Source organism: Lytechinus variegatus, chromosome 1, assembly GCF_018143015.1.
Source record: "Lytechinus variegatus isolate NC3 chromosome 1, Lvar_3.0, whole genome shotgun sequence".
NCBI classification, from domain to species: domain Eukaryota; kingdom Metazoa; phylum Echinodermata; class Echinoidea; order Temnopleuroida; family Toxopneustidae; genus Lytechinus; species Lytechinus variegatus.
Genome location: NC_054740.1, coordinates 69,003,630 through 69,026,355, shown reverse-complemented (window position 1 = coordinate 69,026,355; position 22,726 = coordinate 69,003,630). Strand labels below are relative to the sequence as shown.

The following is a 22,726-nucleotide window of genomic DNA, read 5'->3' as shown; positions in this document are numbered from 1 at the left end:
CAGGATTTTACAAAACGGGAGGCACATTTGTCCGAGGAAAAATTTGACAAGCAAAAAAAAAAGCTCATCACTTTCAAGGGGGGGGGGCACACTTCTGTTTTAATGAATTTTTACATTACAAATTTCAATTTTTCTTCACATGATTTTTTGATAATAATAACAATAATAGTAATAATAGTTTGATAATAATAATTTTTTTGTTGGATATGGAAATAAAATGAAATTAGATAATTATTATGAATTATACATAATCACTATGGTAGTAGTAACAATAATCTTTAATCATCATATTGCCAAAAATTTCATATAGGCCTAATGATCTCCGTACTCTTTGATGACCCTAACATTTAATCAGATCACTAATCGGGTCATTAACAATCATAAATTAGCCAAGATTGAAGTTAACCCCTCCCATTGATAACAATTATGCTAACAATTTTGTGATGAGATCTTAGGTAGATGTTAAGTAACTGATGAATATTAAATTGATTATTCGTTGAAAATAAAGAGTTCACATTTTATTTATCTTATTACTTTATACTTTCATCATCATCATTATCAGCAGCAGCATCATGAGTATGGTAATTGATATTATCATTATCATCATTAATACATTGGCACGACACATTATATTAACAGACATATCATTATAATACTAATACTAGTATGCAATTTAAATATACTTAAGCTTTAATTTACAACTCTTAAGGCTCATTGAATATTAGAGAGCATACACACAACGATTCAGATATTTGAATTAATCTGAAGGACCCAATAAAATCATAGACCTTACAATGGGAAGAGTATATGCGGCATAATTTTTTTTAACAAGTGCACACCCAGTTACGAAGAATGCATATAGCATTTTCATCTATTTGAATGCTGGATAAAAGAGGACTGCCGATTAAATGCCTTGCTCATGGACACAGGTGCCGCGGCCGGGGATCGAACCCCGGACCTTCCATGTATAGTCAGGCGCCTTGGAGTCTTAGACCACTCGGCCGCGGCACCTGCACAGGTAATGATGTTATCCATACGATGGCTGACATTCGTTCAACGATATCAATTATATAGAAATAATAAACGAATGTATGAGAAATGCAATTTTGTCGATGTACTTTCAAAAAAAATCAGAGTATTTCTATGTCAGATTTCATTTCGAAAATTGAAATATGGATGTCCATTTTCATACTCACATAAGTATAGATTCTCTCCAGTAAATTTTGGTAACTTTGACTGTTGGGATCTGAGCAGCATGATGCGAAGTCAACGCCAGCAATAGATGGTAGTATACTCCTGAGAGTGAACTCACCCCGAAATTCCCTCACGTCTGTAAAATATTAAATCATGCACGAGTGTCAGGACGATCGACGCCAGGGAATTTCGACTGGAGGAGCAAGATGATCTAACACCGGGAAATTTTTTTTAATTGCACAGAAGAGTTTAGGAAGAGATATTCCACCTGGTGTATTCTTTTGATAAAGTTTTTCCCCTCTTTTCTCTCGTGTTCTGCTCTTTATCTTGCACTAAAATCTTGAAGAAAAAAACCCTAGTCGACTACTTTTGTAGCTTCTCCCCTAAGATATTGAAACGTCTAGGTAATATGTTAAACTAATAATTGATTTCAATCAATTTAACCAATGAAACAAGACAAACGAATCATGAAAAGGTTTCATGCAAAGTTGTCGATGGGAGCAGAAAACATGTTTTCTTAATGCCACAAAAATATCGAACTTAATCTTTGAATTATTTAGATCGAATGATATGAATGAAATAACTCCATCCCTCAACAAGGCAAGGACTTTGTTTTCAGAAGAGGGTTTATTTGTTTTTCACGTTTTCAAAAGGACCCCAAACATTATCTTATGTCAAGGTTTGATTCATAACGGTTTGCCCCCCCCCCCCTCTTTTCAAAACTTGTGAAGGATTAATTAGATGAAAGTTACACGCTGTAAAAACTGGGGTGTTTAAACTGACACCGGGGCCCTGTAACTCAAAGGTTAACGATTAATCGCTAAATAAAACGGCCTATCAAGACCATCGTTGCATAGGCATTTTGTTTGTAGTAGAATGACGAATATTCAATCAGATCTGTTCTTTCAAAATAGCGATTGATCGCTATAACCTTTGTGTTACGGGGCCCGGTTGTTGTCCCTAGAGGATCACACCCTAAAGTGTTAAAATTACGTCCTAACGATTGAGCATAACACCAATGGCCCGTATTCTGAAGTCAAGTTTAACTTACAGACTATGGTCTACGTCTAAGCTAAAATTACGGGGAGCTCAATATTCTAACATTCTGTTTATATTGTATATTTCTTATGTTTACTATTTTGTTTCCTTTTGCTTTCATAATGAATAAAAAAAATACTTTAAAATACTTCAGTTATCACTCCCAGACAGCCTGGGTGTCATAATGAGTTAATAAATTGGATGTTGTACTGTTAGGGATTTGTGCCCCAATTTGCTCTCCAAAGTTAAACCACACTTTTAAACAAGGGTTCAGAATACGGGCCAATGAGTGTAAAGTACTATCCAAATGTTCCATAATGACACCTTAGTCATGTTAGTAGCTGAACTATCCAAATTTAACACGGGATTATGGCTGGTGTGGACAATTTATATATGTACACTAATCGATACCACAGTTCTTGTTGTGTAGTGATCACGTAACCTCTAACCACCGTAAGATTAGGACATCAATCCAAGATAAACTTACCCAGATCAAAGCTTTCCGGTACAATAACGTTTCCACTGTCAAAGCTCACTCGGTTCCCCAGTGCATTGTAAAATATATCCTCGATGTCCCCTCTATTGTAGTGAGAATCCGGAGCGAGGTAAAGCGTAAAGCTAGCACGGAGGTTGCTGTCCGAGACGATCACTGAGCTTGACACCTCAACATCTACAAAATATTCAGGAGCAAGACTTGTTGTCCGAAATAATGACACCAGCTGTAAATGTATAGAGAATCGTATTATTCAGTATTTCCAAAGGATATATTGGAGCTATACTTGATATCAGGTGATTCAGATTTTTACCAATACGCATGTACATACGAATTCCCTATCACACCCTCCCACACAGACATGAAGAGGACCGTTATATTAGCTAAAATACAAAGCAGATGTAGACTAACGGTTTAATTTACTATCATATTAACCTCTTTGTAAATTTTCTGCCTGTATCTTTTTCTTTTTTATTTTAGCGTTCCTTTAGAAGAAAATGTTTCTCTTGGATGTTAACTATCAATCACAATAGGTAATATAATCCCAATTTAGTCTTAAATAGGTTTGATTCTATATATGTATATTCCTTTTTTCAAGGTAAAAAAAAACGAATCTTACATCTGCTTCCAGTGTTTCCTCTGCTGTTTGTTGATCGGTAAAGACTCCATTCCCTCGGATCTGATCAAGTGTCACAGAACCTCTAATAGTTATCAAATCTAAAATCATCAGAACAAATAAAAGAATTACGACTCTCTCATTGAGAGATGTGACCATATTTAAAATCAACAATCATTTCCTCAGTTGCGCAAAGTTGACGGAAAAAAGTTCCATATTGTCGCTTTCAAAAGTTCAACTGAGTTACAAATTTAATACCAAAGTCTTAACAGTTGGCGCCAATACTACATGTACATATTACATATCACCCTCATGAAATTATCTTCATTGAGTCAAACAAGACGGGTGTGTCATATTATTTTTAATACCTATTTGAGGAGGTTGTCACAATAAAAGGTGAAGGCTTGGGAACCGGCAGGGTTGCTAACATGCACCATGATGTTCGTAAAACTGGTAAAAGGTCGCAAGAAAGTTCTTAAACAGTTTTGCTGTGCAGAAGCAGTACTAGTATTTGTTGTCGCAGAGAATTTTCTAACATTTTGCCACTAACAATCTCTAGAGATTGAAATTAATTCAAAGACAATTTTTTTTCATTCCCCTATGCATGTTTTACATTGATGAACATGACATTTCCTAGAGTATACAGACCTATAATGTCAAATTCCTAATTAAAAACATGATAAGCAACCAAAGCATCATGAACGAACCTGCTGTCTGGACGGTAACGGTGAATGGACATGGATTCGCTGCTTCGTTTCCCGATGGATCTCTGGCCGAGTAAACTACCTGAGTCGTCTGACCAGTGGGGAAGAGCGAGCCTGATACTGGGTTACTAAAGACGGTGACTGTCCCAGAGTTATCTGTGGCTGTCGCATTCTCTGTCCAGGAAACTGGAATCTGACTCGTTTGTGATCGGGCGTAAGCGATTATATCATCAGGACAACCGGTGATAGTTGGTGGCTCAGGGTCTTAGAACATAGATGTACATAAATATATATTCAACTATTGCCCATATAATTTATCACTTATGTTGTTATCTCATCCTGTGCAGTCACGCCCGATTAAACAAAACAGCGGTCAACTTTTCTATATAGGGGGAGGGGATATTGATCTCACTTTTTTATGTTGACATATTTATTAAACTCCCATTCCACAGAGAGCAAGAACGATGCAAGATCTCTGAAAGATCGTTAAACTTGCTTGATATTACAATGGTCTTTCAATGACCCTCAATGATTGTTGAAGTCTTACACGATTCTGTACCGATCTATCTATGGTCTTCGTCGTTTTCATGGAATCTAAAACTTTTGAAATTGTTCAAAACAGTATTTCACCTGTATTTCAGGAAAAAAGGTCTTCAGCGGTATCTTATTGAACTTTCAAAGGATTTATTTTTTACTTTTCATAATCTTTCAACAATAATCTGTCAGAGTTTTGCATAGATCACTAAAAGACCGGCATGGGAGATCCTTAAAAGACCAAACTAGGTCCATGGAACATCGATTCGGCGCCCCTCAGTAAAGCATCGATTCGGGCCGTAATGTCGAACATAAATTCGGCCCCTAAGTAAAACATCAACTCGGCGCCCCTAGGTCGAACCTCAATTCGGCGCCCCTAGGTCGAACATCAATTCGACGCCCCCTTCCCTTTCTTTCCTCTTTTGTTCTCTTTCTCTTCTTCCTTCCCTCATTTTATCCCCTTTTCTTTTCCTCTCTTTTCTACCCACTTGTTGGCACCCCGGCGTTTTTGCCTACCGGGGTGGGGGGGGGGGCTCTTAAGCACCCCTAGAATACGCGCATGCCTTCCCCAGAGAATTTACATGAGCTTTGAGAATGCTGAGAGACCTTGCCAATTTTCGGTCTTATTTTTACAGGTTGGTTCCTTACATTTTGCGAACTAGTAATTTCTTACAGACCTACACGGATTATCTCTCTGGTATATATCATACTTTATGAATTGAAATTCGTTGAGAGTTGAGAATCTATGAAGTTCGAGTGAAACATGCACCAAAACTCAAATAGAAACAATTCTAGCAAGTCTTGAGTGAAAATACGTAATTCAAAACAAACCAAATACAATTCACAATTGTACCCTGTTTTTAAGAAATGTGATGGAATAAATGAATTTAAATTTGTAATTTTCTTTGTATTAATCATTTAAGAGCTACAGAGTTTTCTACCTAATAAACGCATCCACATGCACACTTACAGGAACACAACCCACGCACCCTCTCTCTCACACACACACCCGCACCCCTCACTCTCCCACACACGCGTACACACACATTTTCAACTGACCGTTCACTTCGACCTGAAACTCGCATGTTGCTACATTGCCACTGCTGTCTGTGGCCGTGTATTTGACGTCATATATTCCTATGGCTAAAACATCACCAGGGCTAGGGTTGATGTTTAATGGCACAACAGCGAGGGGACCGTCTGCCGTATCGTTTGCCGTGATGTCATCCCAGGTGACAGCGGCCGAAGCAGCTCCAGTCGGGGTGGAGAAAACCAGTGGGCTGTTTGGTGGACAGTTTAAGATTTCAGGATCCTCCGAATCGACTGTGAATGAAAATAATCGTTAAATGTAATCACTGTAACTATATTAACAAGGAATTTTCACATCTTTATTTAATCTTTCTTTAATGGGAGAGACTTAGAATGTTGTATTTATAATGCGATCTCTCTAGGGAAATATATTGTTGAAAGAATTGAAATGAATGAATAAGACATTAAACGTGAAATGACAGATGCCGCCATTTTATTTTTATTTCTAAAAATATATATTCTTTAAAATACTTGAACATTGTTTGGGGATTTAATAATTTTTCATGCATTAAGGAAACTTTACACAAACTCGACACTTTGGTGGGATGGGACATGGACCAGTTACTCTGAGAACTGGTCACAGTATACTCCTTATTGCAGATTATCACCAAAAGGCAGACAAAGTGTCCATCAGATAATCTAAATCGAGTTAAAGAATTTTAAGTTTTTCATCAACTTGGTCATTTACATTATCATGTTTGAAAATAAATTCCTACTTATATACCATTCCTGCAATCAAATGATAAAAGTAATATATAGTGCAGATATAGTGTGTCCGCCCTCTCCATTACACACACACACACAACCCCTCCCTCACACACACACACACACACACAAACACACACAACGAAACCGAGATTATTCGATGATTATTGGAAAGCGTAGAATCTCCTCTTTCATGGAATAACTGAGTTGATTCACGCATAAGTAAATAAAAACAATTGAAGGATACAGAAAAGTCACTTGGCGGTGGTATTGGCATTTAACTGATAGAAATGCGTGTAACTTGTCTAAATAATGCAATAATCTTTCATCTGATACCCTGTTGCACCCACAAATGTAATAACGCCCACAAATGTAATAACACTTTACCCACAAATGTAATAACGCCCACAAATGTAATAACACTTTACCCACAAATGTAATAATTTTTGATCGCCCACAAATGTAATAATGACTTTACCCACAAATGTAATAAATTTGAAGGGATTTTTGGCGAATCCGTTCTAAACTAATATCCTATAGTAATGCGTTCATAATGCACAAAAGTGCAGTCTTTTTTTCAGACCGGGTCAATAAAACATCAAAGTACAAGTCCAAAGTCTTTCTTCCAGACCCGGTTGTTTCAAAAATTATAATATAAATCCAAAGTCTTTTTTCCAGACCCGGTTGTTTAAAAAAATATATTAAAGTCCAAAGTCTTTTTTTCCAGACCCGGTTGTTTAAAAAATTGTGATATAAGTCCAAAGTCTTTTTTTCCAGACCCGGTTGTTTCAAAAATTATAATATAAATCCAAAGTCTTTTTTCCAGACCCGGTTGTTTCAAAAATTATAATATAAATCCAAAGTCTTTTTTCCAGACCCGGTTGTTTCAAAAATTATAATATAAATCCAAAGTCTTTTTTCCAGACCCGGTTGTTTAAAAAAATATAATAAAAGTCCAAAGTCTTTTTTTCCAGACCCGGTTGTTTCAAAAATTATAATTTAAATCCAAAGTCTTTTTTCCAGACCCGGTTGTTTAAAAAATTATAATATAAATCCAAAGTCTTTTTTCCAGACCCGTTGTTTCAAGAATTTTAATAAGTCCAAAGTCTTTTTCCTGACCCAGTTATTTCAAAATTTATAATATAAGTCCAAACTAAGATACGATAATGATAAATGAAAAATGGGAATCGAGCTTAGTCTTTTCTCCAGACCCAGTTAATTAAAACTGGTGGAATTAATGTCTTTGCTGTTGTTTCAACTTATACGGTGTATATTGTGAATATATGCACTAAGAGTAAATTGAGAATCAAGCGTAGTCTTTTCTCCAGACCAGGTTACCTGTTATTTAAACATTATAAATAACAGTTTAAAAACAGTATAAAGACCCCATAATCTTATTAATGCTGGATATATAGCGTAGTCTTTCAGCCCGACCATTTTTTTCTTTAAAAAAACGCTAATAGTAACAATTGAAAAAATCAAAGTTTAAGACCAAACAAACCTTCAACCTAAGAACCTGTTTTAAAAGAGGTTTAGAGTGTTGTCTTTATTCCAGACCTAAAACAGTTACGAAAAAAAATCTAACATAAGACCTTATATTCTTATTCTCGTGGAATAACACGAGTTTTAAAACGTACTCTTTCCTCCAGACCCGGCTATTAAAAAAAAGTAACTGAAAAACTTCGAATCTAAGACCAAATTTCCAAAGTTTCATCCAGTAAAAATATGTCTTTTTAAAAATAATACTACTACCCCTACACAACATTGTAATAACGCGTGTGTAAAGCAAACATCCTTTCTCCAGACTTGTTTACTATTTGAAAAATAAAATAGTTTTTACAAATATTCTAAAACGAATACCCAATAATCTAATTACTTTGGAACAACATGAAGACCGATTGTCGAAGATCGACTTTCCTCCAGACACAATTATTTCAGGAATAAAAAATCTATAAAAACTCAACCCCCAACAACGAATCTAAGAACCGACAATCCTCCAAATAAAGACCATGCATGTAGAAAAGCACACATTTAGAGCGTTGTCTTTATTCCAGACCCGGTGATTTAAAAATGAATTAAACAATCCTAAAAACAAAAGACTCATATTCTTATTCTTGTGGAATAACACGAGTATTATGCTTAGTCTATCGTCTGGACCCTGTTATTTAAAAGATAAAGAAATATCGAAAAAAAATGACAGCTGAGTTCAATCTTCAAAATTAAACCCACTTAAAATGCTTGGGCTTAGAGTGTTGTCTTTACCCCTCACCGACGTATATTATAACTTTTGAAACGACCGGGTCTGAAAGAAAGACTTTGGACTTGCATTATAATTTTTGAATTAACCGGGTCTGGAAAAAAGACTTTGGACGTATATTATAATTTTGAAACAACCGGGTCTGGTAAAAAGACTTTGGACGTATATTATAATTTTGAAAAACCGGGTCTGGAAAAAGACTTGGACTTGTACTGTAATATTTCATTAACCGGGACTGGAAAAAAGACTTTGAACTTTTGTGCTATATGAACGCATTACTATAGGATATTAGTTTAGAACGAATTCGCCAAAAATCACTTCAAATTTATTACATTTGTAGGTAAAGTTATTATTACATTTGTGGGCGTTATTACATTTGTGGGTAAAGTGTTATTACATTTGTGGGCGTTATTACATTTGTGGGTAAAGTGTTATTACATTTGTGGGCGATCAAAAATTATTACATTTGTGGGTAAAGTGTTATTACATTTGTGGGCGTTGTGGGTAAAGTGTTATTACATTTGTGGGCGTTATTACATTTGTGGGCGATTATTACATTTGTGGGTGTAACATACCCCCATCAAAGAAAATAATCGAGAAATAACAAAGTTTTGTTTCTTTTGAATAATAAATAATTTTTAGATTCCAATAATCTATAAAATGAAGACTTTTACAGCAAAACTCTTAGATTAACTCAACTCTTATTTGTTTTTGTTGTTTTTTTGACGATCCGCCATAAATACAATCTTTTATTAACGATGCGATAGCTACGGTAAGCAAACTGTGAAATAAAATTATGGATATGTGATTTTTTTTATTTGAAATTTAGATACTTTGTTAGTATCATTTCTTCAAATTTCTTCTTCCTCACTCATGCGTGAGAAAGAAATATGTCATATACACCTCGTGAAAAAAACCCTTTAAATTAAGACTCTAAGCTGGTAGTTCATTTTATTATCTTACTTGTGATTCAGATATGATACATCACTGATAATTCTCGCTTTCTTTTTTTTTCCTGGCGCGCACTCTATACTGTTATCCTTTATTTACTTAAATTCGCAAGAATTAACACAAATAAAAGGTCATGGAGACGTTTAACTCGACTATACCTGTAACTATGACGTCAAACTCACAGGTGCCCATATTTCCCGATCCATCCCAGGCTAGGTAGGTGATTGTGTTGGGTATTCCACTGAAGAAACGTTGAGGGGTCGTAGGACGATCCTCCTCAGTGGGAGTTTCGCCTGAGTTGTCCGTAAGGTTGACAGGAACATCCCAGCTTACGATGGCCGAATTGGTACCTGGGTCGGCTTCTCGTATGATATCGGAAGGACACGGACTCCACACCGGTCCTTCCGTGTCTACAACAACGTAAAATCACAACTTTATAAATACTTTAGTACGTCCAGTGATAATCAGCAATGGAACTTTGCTATGAACACAGATTTTTTTAATATTTTAATTACCAATGACGTTGCTTGGGATATATGATTGGCCAGGTGTGTAAGACTTACATTTTGCCCACAAAATAATTCAATTCAATTCAATTCAATTTGCATTTATTTCATTCTCGATAAAAACAATTATAAAGCAAGGTATGAGATATAATATATTTACAAGCAAGAGTAAAAATGAAAATGAAATGGGGAACTGCATAAATAAAGCCAAGTGGCCTTGTGTATATTTACATTGGGGTTTGCATATAGAAATACAAACATTTGCATGAACATCTTCTCGTCTGCCGATAATTTCTGAATATATGGCTTAAGTTCGACCATAAACGGTACAAATCACATTTAAAGCGTTCTCCATCCTGAAGGGTTTGTGACTTGAGGAGATGGAGTATAAAATCAGACAATCAAAACACTGAAAATTCCACAAGAATGGACTAGTATCAACAAAGTTATGATATTTTAAAGTTTGGCATTATTTTGGTGAAACAGTTCTTTGGTATGCTATCGTGCAATGAGCGAGATATCCCATCGAACATATTCTTTTATACCTTGTTATGCATGTATTTTTTAAACATTTTTTATCTTCCAAGAATATAAAAATGTGATTTACTGTGTTGAATTATTATTACTTTGTGAAATTATCATTGTTAAAGCTTATTTTATTGCAAGAAAGAGATTTCTTTTCACACATATATAAAAGTATGAAATAGTTATGGCTTCATGTTGTTAAAATAAAAAAGAAAAAGTGGGGACATATCAATAGCCCACATATTGCATATTAATGACGGCATGCAACTAATGTTTTCACAAAATAATGACAATATTTGATATTAAATAACTTAATTATTTTTCATCAGATTTTGATGAAATTTTCAGCGTTTTGCTCGTTGAATTTCACTCTGTTTCAGTCTGGGGGTACCCTTTTAGTAATAGCTTAAAGGCGACCGCACACCTTACGATTGGTCTGTGACCCGATTTCAGAATAAAATGTAGTAGAATTTGATGCTAATATTGAGACTTGGAATAAAATGTGTTATGTTCTAAATCATCGTACGAATACCTATGTTCATATCTGTGACTATGCTATCATCCTTCTTAGAATAAAAGCGAATTTAATATCTAGTCGTAATGACATCATAGCAGTCGTACGATTGGCTACGATTTGAAACTAATTTGGCCTTTACTCAAAAATAAAGGCTTGCAATCTTTCAAAATGGTTATATTAGTATTCTTTCAATCAATTTCAAACCCAAATAAAATGATATGCTTCATTCACATTTTCAGAAAAATAAGTAAAATGCGATTTGTTCCAAAATCGGATCGCGAACAGTCGTAAGGTGTGCGGTGGCCTTTACAGGGGCCTACCGTTGGCCTGTAGTTGGAAAATGCATGATTTGGTGTTATTTCGTAAGTCTTTGACTGTGTAGTTAACCGTGGTCGGTGAGTTAAGTTCAACTCGAAGTGGGTTTTTAGGCGGGTTGATAGCCTGCAAGGAAAAGGACAAGAAAGTGATATGTTTTTTTTAATCGATTGAATAATTCACTCCTCGAAGTGATTAAAGAGTGAATAAATCCACTGGAATAAGAGGGAGAGAGAGAGTGTGTGTTAAATAAAAGGAAATAGCTGTTGTATACAATCAAATAGGGCATTGTATATAAAAATGGATTAACTCTGATCAAATTATTGTTCTAAATTAACAGATTTTATATTTAAAAAAGAACGCGAATTGTATCTTTGAAAGTAACTTTTATTTAATATCGAATGTCAATTATCAAATTGATTTAATTACATTTTAGAGAACGTGATCCGTGAAAATGTGAGTTCAAGTGTTACCCAACTTGTAGATTTGTCTATACGCATTCAATAACGTCTCAACATGTAGGCTTTTGTTTCTATTTTATGAAAAATGCTAAATAAACCCTACAAATCATACAAATTCATCAGGGGAAAAAAAACGCGAAAAGTTTTTGCCGTCAATGAATTCTACTCCACATTAGTAATTTTTTTCAGGTCACTAGTCAACACTACATTGCTTTAGGAATATAGGCTTATCTAATTATGGAAGATTTCAATTTCATTACAGTAAAAAAATATACCTACTTATTGGCTGTAGCTAATATAGCACATATACTATATTTTCTAACACACAATTTAACGTTTATATTTTGATTGCTATACAAATCTATTTTGTCAAAAAGAAGTTTCATCAATGCCTCAGATTCTTTAGATGGTTTAGTGCGTAAAAAAAGGATCACCTGTCGTTCTAAAAGTCGCTCTTAACTTTTGAATATCTTTATGAAAAACCCCTGGGGCCGTTTCATAAAGCTGTTCGTAAGTTAAGAGCGACTTTAAGAACGACTGGTGAACCTTTCTTATATATAACCATCGTCAATGAATATGCCATCCCCCACACATTCTCCACAAAAAAGGACCACCTATCGTTCTTAAAGTCGCTCTTAACTTACGAACAGCTTAATGAAACACCCACCTGGGAGCCGTTTCGTAAAGCCGTTCGTAAGTTAAGAGCGACTTTAAGAATGACTGGTGAGCCTTTCTCACATGCTAAACGATCGCCAATGAATATTTAATGGTGAATAACATTTACCACAAGAAATGATCACTGCAGTCGTTCTTAAAGTGGCTCTTAATCTGAGAACACCTTTATGAAACACCCACCAAAGCTCTAGTCTAAACCAGCCCAGTTATGATTGTATAGTCTTGATACTTTTTTTAAGATGAAAGTAATGGGAATGGTGACTGAGATAAGGGTTATGACATGCAATAATACTCCCCCTTATATACAAAATATCGTTCTTGAATTATCTACCGTCACTGATGTGTCGTCTGTCACTGTTATCTCATCTAGCCAGTAGATGTCAGCATAAGATTGTCCAGACACGGTACTATTGATGATTGAATCATTAGGACATATCAAGACCGGAGCCGGGTCAACTGGAGTGTGGGAATAAGAAAGGAAAGAGAGAAATGTCAAATAATTATTTTCTTTTGTTGATAATTTTTAAGAGGCAATAGGATATGTGAGGAGCCAGGGCCGGTCCACTCAACTCCCCTAAAAAAAAAAAACAGCTACACGTACTCTACATATAACACTGCAATCTCGTAGATTTAAAAACAAAAACAAATACTGAAATAAAAACTGTCATAAATTACTGACAGGTTCTGTGAACATGTTCAGACATTGCCGAAAAATTTTACTAGCATCATTTTTCCGTCTTAAACAGAAATTTGATTTGTAAAAGGTCCAGGTCTGAATTATGTTAATAGCTCCAATGCTTTACCATCTACTTAAGATTTCAATCCATTCAGACAAGGGGGCCAGTAATGGTCAAAGATAAAAATCCATACGATAAACAAATAAAATGCATGATCAATAATGCATTCCATGTCCAATTTCAATGTCAATGGCGCCAATGGATCACTAGATGTTGGGGGGGGGGATAATTGAGGAAAGATATAAGAGGAGTTGAAGGAGAAGGGGTTGAACAAGGTAGAGGGAGAGAAGTGAGGAAGAAGTAGGAGAAGCGGAAGAAGAATAAGGGAATGAAAAAGAACAACAACAAGAACAAGAAGAAGAACAAGAAGAAACAAAAGAAGAAGGTGAAGATGAAGAAAGGATGAAAGACGGGAAGAATAAGGTTATAAAAAACAATAGGAAAAAGCTTAAAATAAAATAGCAAAGAAAGATCAAGTGAATCATTACCAATTACGCTAACTATGAAACTACAGGGTAGTCCAACATTTCCAGCTTCATCTGTGACCTCAATGGTGACCGTGGTGGGGTCGTTGGCGCCAAAACTGTCCCCAGATTGATGACTCGATACCATAGTGACATTACCGGAATTGTCTGTGATGTTAGGGGGATCCCATGTCACTGGCAACGAATTCACTGTCTCTCCAACGAAAACGTTGATATTATCCGGACAGTCAACAACCGGTAACTCGGTATCAACTACCAAATGCAACATACAAAAGAACAATAAGTAACTGTAAAACAACACAATTATCACTTGTATAACTCTACCCGTGTAACAAGAGAAGGAAAAATAGATGATGCATATTCCGCCTGGTATCAGGATATCCTAATGACAGAAAAGGCGGTTTTAAAAGTGTTTAATAAATAATTAAATGATTGAAATCGGTAATAATTATTGTTCGAAATAGACATGAAATGAAATGCTCCGAAAAATTGCTTTGCCTAATAATCGTCCCTTTAATCGTTGAACGCCAAACGGGATAGCAGCAGCTCCCATCTTTTACCGTCTTTTGGTCTGACGTGGTCGGGGTTTGAACCCCCGACCTCCCGGTTGTTAGACGGGCGCTCTACCAACTGAGCCAACACACCTGTTTTCACAACTACCATCATCATCATATTACTAGCGGGGAAATGGTTGGAAAAAATAAAAGTAATACTATATACGAGATTAAAGCTCTCCTCGTCAGGAAAAGTCACCCACATTCTATTTACGTTTATATTATACTACTTTACTAAAGTAGTTTTGCTTGGATTGAAAACTTAGATCAATTTCAGTTATTGGTAAACTCTGCTTATAACATTTAATGCAATGGGACAAGGATTCTTTTCAGCTGTATACCAAAAATAATGTTCATTATTATTCTTGGACTATAGATGTTGTTTGGGAGATGATGAGTATATCAGTTTGATAAAACTGATTTTATTACTGTTATTATTATTATCATGATGGCGATGATCATGCTGGACAAAATATGATGATGACGGGGATGATTATATTGATGATGAGAATGATGATGGTTGTGGTGGTGATGATGATGGTGATGATAACGGTGATGATAACAAAAGCAATAAAATAATAAAAAACAAACCTATTATTGTGACAAGAAACTCGCAGGTATCTTGTCTGTTGACTAGATCGGTTGCATTATAAGTGACCCGCGTCACACCCTCATCAAACATGGACCCTGGCCAGTGGGAGGAGTTAAATGTCACCACCTCGAAGTTATCAGTTGCGTTTGGACTGGGCCAGTTGACAACCACAGGGGATCCTCCCTCTCTTACCCATCGCGTGATATTAGCTGGGCAACCCGAAATCACTGGATTCTCGTTGTCTTCCGTCACTGAGAGAGATCAGAAGTAATAACTTTTTAAAATCTATTTTATCTCTTTTGTATAGTATCTGTGGTGTGATTATGTATTTTGATGCGTATCGTTCGTATACGCTGTGTTCAGTTTATCATACCATTGAAGTATGATTCAATATGAAAAAAATATGATTCATTTTTTAGTATGTTCTTTTCAGAAGTTTGCAATAAACGACGAATAATTAATTTTAAAACACATTTAAATAATTCTCTTTAAAAATATTATGCAATTATTATAAATATATCATGCTTCTGCTCTGAATAGAGATACTTTCTCTCTATATTATGGCTGAAAAAATGAAATCAAGCTTACATAGTCCAACTGAAAGATCAGAGCATAAAAGACCTCTAATGAAATAGTACGAATATGGAAATAATGGGATTAAAAGTACATGCTTTATCAAATGTAAAGGAGTATTTACCATTGACGATAACGTTAATTATGCAGTTGGTGTTCATGTTAAAAGATGAATCTGCAGCGACGTACAGAACCTCCGTCGTTCCCGCGGTGAACGTCGAACCCGAGGACTTCGTCTGTGTGATCACGATGTTTTTCCCATCAACGTTATCGGTGAACGTTGGTTCATCGTAAATGACTTGCAGCTCGGTCGTTCCTGGTGGAGCATTCCGAATGACAGTTGACGGGCATGTTACGCCATCGTCAAGTGTCGGGGCCTCTGTGTCACTTGCACCTTTACATTAAAACAAGGAATGCAATGTTACCATGGTTACATTATGGCTCGCGCTACAGAAGAGAAGAATAAAGTGAAGAAGAAAAAGGTAAGAGTATCAATATATTATTATTCCTGTAATTCAGGCAAAAACCGACGCCACCTTCAAGACAGTTGTTTTAGGCGACAAGTTGTTAAACTTGGCAAGTTGACTTGTTTGATACAGGAATACAGGATGACAAGTTGTTGGATCTGCTACTCGTCATCTCATCTTTGTGCCATAAACAAACCGTTCTGTCAAGTTTAAACACTCGTCTTCTCGTCATTTAACCTGTCTTCTGCTCCTCTTATCTCGTCGTTTACGTTGGCACATATTATTATGCTTCAGTATATGCATTCACGTGAAGAAGTTAGGGAATAAAAATACCACTGTCACTGCAGCAGTAGGCAGTGAAGGTTTATTATTTTATATTTACATGTTTTTGATTAATTAAGTTTTTCATTCTTAAAATGATATTGATTTAGTGTTTGTCCTTATAACTTGCTTTCAGTCTACAGATTTTGATCATGTTTAGATATTGAAATTAGTCTTATTGGAATATATATCTAGTAGGCATATATAATATTTTCTTGTACATAAAACTTTTCATATAGTATTCAATATGCTTACATGTAGTAGATATATACTTGTACATAATTCAGTGTTATAAGAACTATACACTCTGATTAAAGAGAACTATGTTCTCTGTGAAGGTTCTATTCATTCCCAGAGGAGCAATTGTCTGGACCTTCAGACCCTTAGTACACAAACTTGGCCACAGTAATTGTAGAACAATGACCCCCTTTCAATTTGTGCAACCCCTTTTCTATAGCTTCAACTTGTACTGGTAGAGCTTGGCTTGGGTTTTTAGCTTTTTTGAGAAAGCCAAGTCATTACATTTCGGAAAGCAAGCAAGTTAACATCATATTTTAGACACCTCAAATATTTAGTTCGATCTTTCGATACCTTCGATTCAGTTTCAACAGTTCAAAGCCTCAAATTGGTAAGAATAGTTTTATATTTCACTATCATAGATATTTTCTATGTTAATTTCTTTAAAGTACTAGTAATATAGTTAATTTATATGCATTTTAGAACTCAGTTTTGGATATTTCTTATTGCAAAGTTGTAGCTTTATTTCGAGATTATCTTTATGATTAATAACTACATTTCCTATATTTATCCTCACTTTAAATGTTTTGATTTGTAAATTGTTAGCAGTAAGTTTATTAATGTCTTCATTAATTTCTGTGACGTTTTAACTAGTTTATGAGACATATTTGTTCGTAATACTTTCTTGAATATTTTGTCGCATAAACATCTTGTTATTCATATTAGGAAATTCCATTTAGCTATAATTAGTCTGTACCTATGTAATTGATGAACTTATTATCAATTTCTCCTTTTAATGCTATTTTGTTACATAATCCAGTTTTTATGTAGTTTGTTTGGTTTATTCATATTTGTTTCACTTAGCTGTTAGAATAGTAATTTAGCATACCTTTTCGAGTATTTAGTCATAGCATAAAGTCGCATCATTAGTTTTCTTTCGTAATATCATTTGTGAATTTGAATACTAAATGTTCGTTCTATTTGTTCTCTATTTCTCGCAGTATTCTATCAACCTACTATCTACATCTGTAACTACTACCTACATCTGTATCTACTTTACTTGATGTTACATGAGAGATTTGCAATTAAATTCGAATCGTCATCGGTAATTCTCTCTGTTCGGAATAAGTTTCTTTTGGAGTGCATTGTTCTTCGAACCCCCCCCCCCCCCTTCGAACTCGACCGAAACTCCTTACTTAGCATCTCGTGTTAAGTGAGGCAGCCACAACCACCTATATTCATTAAAGAACGATTCAATATGAAAACGTGATAAGTGAAATACCATTACCGACTCAGTAATAATGATTTCATTATCAATTATGAACTAATTAAATATATGAATTGATATTTAGACAGGATTTGAAGGGAAATAATGAAATCAACTGCACGTATACCGATACTAGCTCTGCAGGCAACATTATCTTAATCTCACTTGTTATGGAGACAAGGAAGACACATTTGGAACTAAATCCATTCTCATCTCTGAATGTGTAGGTGACTTTGGTTGTTCCAAGGTCAAAGGTAGAGGTCATGTTGAAGTTACTAGATGGAGTCACCGTGCTTCCCAATGGGGATATAGCCGTGGGTTCCTGGGTCCACAGTTCGGTGACAGTCGTGCTGGTTACGCCAACAGGTGTCTCCTTGTTGATATTCGAAGGACAGTTCATGATCTCTGGCGATCCATCCGCTGCGGTCAAAGGTGGATATTTTGAAAAATGTCATACATAGTGAAAGCTTGTGAAGTACATCTGTCTTTATTGAAAATATTAACTTGGTAATTAGACCTTGTAGGGCTAAATAGGTGGAGACAATTTTTTAAAAGAACAGTAATTCATTTCAAACGCGTCAACCGGTCCAAATGAGAGAGGTGCTATTAGTATTAGTTAGGAAAATAAATGACTGAGCCCGCGAGAAAGAGAGTGAGGGAGGGGGTTCCCCTCTCTCACTGTATATATTTTAAAAAATTCTTTCTTGAGATAATGCCTTTTGGTGCTTTTTGGCAGGGTCTTTTGTCTACTTCAAACGCTTCTTCTTTTATTGCTAGGGGCAACTGAGAGGATAAATAGTACTATTTAGTAATAGCTGATAAAAAAGTGGGGGCCGGGGAAGAAATAATACGATACCCCCCCCCCCCACTGCTGACGCCTAATTATCATTTTTTAAACCGAATATTCTATATTCTATTTCAATATTTGATGACATAGATGTGAATATGTAGTTCACATTTCTTTAAGAACAAATGTGCTTACGGACAATGGTCAGATTGAAGGAACAGGAGGCACTATTTCCGTTCCCATCCACCGCGGTATAGGTGATCTCAGTGGATGTATTGATTTGAAAGTAGCTTCCTGGTGAGTGGCTGGAGCTCAGTAGAACTTTTCCAGAATTGTCCGAAGCTATCGGAACATTCCAGGTGGCCAGTGCAGAGTTGCTCACATTGAGGCTTTCTGGGCAAGTCAGCCAGGGCGGTTGCCCATCTAGGGAGTGAGATAGAAAAGAGATAGTGAATAGTGGGTGAACTCAAATACGGTTGTAGAGCCTTTATTGAACTACAGATCCTCCATTTTGACAAGGATCAAACGAACCGGTTCACTGGAATTAACCCACTTGTCCCCCTCTCTACCGGGTTGTGATCAAGTCATGACTCGAGTCACCTACAAATGACTCGAACAGTATATCACGACTCGTTTCCATTGTAGAGTGACTCAGCTGACTCGACTCGACATGATCCCTAATTAGATATTACTCGACTCGACCCAAAATTTGGTGACTCATTACAACTGTAAGATTGAGTTTATATCATCCTGTGGGAAAGTGTTTGTTTTTGGCAATATGCAAAGACAGCTTGGCTTCCAAAGACTCAAGCGGAAAGAACACTTAGCCACTTAGTCAACACGGTGTGGTAGTCAACCAGAGCTTTATGAACACAATTCCTGAATATGATGCGTGTAGGTTGTCACCGTCACACAGAAAAAACGGTTCGCAGTGTGACTTAATTCTTTACTGTGTGAAATCGGCACGCACATTGTGTTCACATCTACACGTATTAAAAAACTTGCAGCTCTGTGAAATTCTCTTACCAAAGTGTGTTCGCATAGTGCCCCTGCAGTAAAGATAAGAACCACTATATGTGAGTGTAAAGAAGATAGCCACTGTATGTCATTCATTTAGTGTGTTCATACACTGTAAAAACTGCGGTGTTAAAACTGACACCAATTGGTGTTAATAGAGGACCACACCCTGAGGTGTTAAAATAACACCCTAGAGATTGAACATAACACCAAAGAGTGTAAATGTAACAACCATAGGCGTTGTAATAACACCTATAGGTGTAAGACTAACACCACCAATTTAACACCGGTGTAAAATAACTGGTGTGGTCACATACGTACACCGGTTAACACCACAGTTTTTGCTGTGTATATTTTCACACAGTGACACATTGTGAAGAAGATTTCGACACGTACTGTGACGTTTGTTCAGCAAAGTGTCAACACACAATGTGATGACCTATTTGGGTATTTTTTAAATGAAATGTCAATACTATATTAAAAAAAGAACCGAAACATGAATGGGCATTATTGCTTTGCATAGATACTCAATCTAAATGATCTATTTTCCTACAGAAATTGTGATAGAATGTGTACTTTTACATCCAAATTTTATGTTGATAATCAAATCAACATTTTAATAACTATTTTATTATAAGCTTCTTCTGATTCTTCTGATTCTTACGTATGAAACTGCATGTATTTAGGTGTGGGGCCCCTTACCAAAAAACACAGTGAGACATATGATGTGACAATATTGGTTTGACACTGCGATCACTCTGTATTCGCATTGTCATTCCACTATGCAATAGATTGGAATAGTCTGTCAACACTGTGGATTACATAGGGACTTTACCACAGACGGAAAATTTAACCCACTTTGTCACAATGGAATCCTTATGTAAACACGGTGTGAGGTATAAACAATCATACACTGTATATTGTCATATTGTGTTCACATTAACCACTTTACTTACACAAAGTGGGGCAGTTTTCACTCTGTGGTTTAGTCACTATGTAAAATTATTTAAAGTGTTGACACTTTAAATCACAGTGTAAAAACGTGGCGGTCACGGGGAAATGACTATGGGAACCACACTGTGAAACACAGTATTGTCACACTGTGTTTCGCGTACAGTGTGCTGATTACTGTATTCTTTCCGGCAGGGCTATATTACCCGCATATAATAGGTCGCCCCATGTAACACCCTTCAACTACATGGAATTGAAAATGATTAGGTTTGCTCTCAGAGTATATAGCTCCTTTCAGAAGACATTTGATTTCGGTGCATTTGGCATTCTTTCATAGTATCTATACTATTCATTAAATTTTAGGCATATGCTACACAAAACATTATATGGAATGAAACAATATATTGTTACACTAGTTCATAAACTAATATTATAAATGATTAAAAAAAAATCATTTCCTGTATACGAACTATTTTCAAAGCAGCAGTTACTCAAACTATTCAAAGGAGAATGAAACCTTTGAAAGAAGATAGCTTGTGTGAAAACAGACAAATCAAAGAAACAGACAACGAAACTTTGAGAAGAATCGGACAAATAATGAGAAAGTTATGAGCATTTGAATATTGCAATCACTAATGCTATGGGGATCCTCCCATTGGCAATGCGACAAGGATGTGTGATGTCACATGTGAACAACATTCCCTTTGATGGACTATAAAATACCCCAAAATGTCTGTTTTTGCTTTTTCTTATGATGATACAAACTCTTTATCCAAGATGTATTCTTTAAAAATCTGTATTACAAGCCCTCCTATAGAAAGAACACATGATCTACTGATAGATGTGACAAAAGAGTTGGTTTAAGTGAAATATGTACTAAGGTGATGGGGAGAGTTGTTCACAAGTCACATCACATATATTTGTCCCATTCCTAATGGAAGGATCTCCATAGCATTAGTGATCGCAATATTCAAATGCTCATAACTTTCTTATTATTTGTCCGACTTTTCTCAAACTTTCGTTGATCTGTTTCTTTGATTTTTCTGTTTTCACAAATTCATCTTGTTCAAAGGTTTCATTAGCCTTGACAGTTTACCAGTATCCCGAAGGGGCCGCGGAACCGGGGGGGGGGCTTCAGCCTCCCCACTTTTTTCCAAAACCGTGTACAAAAACGTAAAAATGACGATATGATTGTGATTTTTAGCATGGTCAGCCTCCCCCCCACTTTGAAAACCGTTCCGCGAATCCTGTCCCGGGACTATGATGAATATTCTGGATATAGGCCTACAAAAAGGACACTAGATTATTTATTTCATGACAATTCTTTCACAAGTACCATACCCACTATTTTTTTATTAAAAAAACTGTTGAGCAGAAAAATCCTTATTCACCTTTCACTTCCACTTGAAAAGTGCATCTGTAATCTGGGAAATCGGTGATGAATACCGTTACGTCAGTCACACCAAGGTCAAAGGTTGTCCCGTTAGACGGATTAGAGGTCAAAGGGAAAAGATCAATACGATTCTCAAATGGAAAGTCCCAGATGACTTCGGCCGTTGTCACATTCTCATCATTAGACTGAGAAACACTTGCTGGACACACCGGATTGGCTGAAGAGAAATAAAAAGAAAGTACGCTGAAGTTAACGCAAACAGTTCTGTAATCTTTAGAAAGTATATATTGGAAAAAAATGATATACTTGTGTGTGCTTTTAAAGAATGTATGGCCATTTGAAATAGCTACATGAAAAAGAGAATGGTATATGACTGAAAGAGGACAGCATTCATCTTACCCAAAACAACAAGTCGAAAGGTGCAGTCTGTAGAACCACTGAGCATTGCCGTGATGTTGTATATCCCAACTGCGAAAGCGGTATTATCTGCTGGGTCGTATGTGACGTTTTCTGGAGAAGTGACGTTGGTTGTGTAACGAACTGTCACGTTACTGGACCAGTCGGGTGCTTGAATAATCTGGTCTTGACATTCCATTGCCAAAGCTATATGAATCGATTAAAAAAACAAGAGATTAAAGCGCAATGCCGGATTATAAAATTGATACGACCAGTAGCGGACCGCGACCCGGATGAGACAAAGGATTGGGGGGGGGGCACTCCATTGTTTGTAAACAATGCCGTGTCCCCCCCCCCCCCCAATGCTCT

General features: G+C 36.1%; 1 protein-coding gene and 1 long non-coding RNA gene across 2 annotated transcripts in view; one reads left to right on the top strand and one right to left on the bottom strand.

Annotated features, from left to right (window-relative positions):
- LOC121421150 (hyalin-like) overlaps positions 1-22,726 on the bottom strand; it is a 38,384-nt gene that overhangs the window by 11,121 nt on the left and 4,537 nt on the right. Inside the window, exons 2-16 of the mRNA XM_041615813.1 lie at positions 22,361-22,564; positions 21,960-22,178; positions 18,796-19,023; positions 17,979-18,233; positions 15,646-15,915; positions 14,948-15,199; positions 13,806-14,054; positions 12,912-13,036; positions 11,450-11,570; positions 9,740-9,991; positions 5,639-5,902; positions 4,049-4,309; positions 3,345-3,442; positions 2,720-2,951; positions 1,197-1,330 (exon numbers count right to left, since the gene is read on the bottom strand). Of these exons, the coding sequence (XP_041471747.1) occupies positions 1,197-1,330; positions 2,720-2,951; positions 3,345-3,442; positions 4,049-4,309; positions 5,639-5,902; positions 9,740-9,991; positions 11,450-11,570; positions 12,912-13,036; positions 13,806-14,054; positions 14,948-15,199; positions 15,646-15,915; positions 17,979-18,233; positions 18,796-19,023; positions 21,960-22,178; positions 22,361-22,564 (3,164 nt within the window). The remainder of the gene's footprint in view (positions 1-1,196; positions 1,331-2,719; positions 2,952-3,344; positions 3,443-4,048; positions 4,310-5,638; positions 5,903-9,739; positions 9,992-11,449; positions 11,571-12,911; positions 13,037-13,805; positions 14,055-14,947; positions 15,200-15,645; positions 15,916-17,978; positions 18,234-18,795; positions 19,024-21,959; positions 22,179-22,360; positions 22,565-22,726) is intronic.
- On the top strand, positions 15,931-17,649 carry LOC121421160. The gene is made up of 2 exons (XR_005970947.1): positions 15,931-16,937; positions 17,548-17,649. It is a non-coding gene; the product is annotated as an uncharacterized LOC121421160 (long non-coding RNA).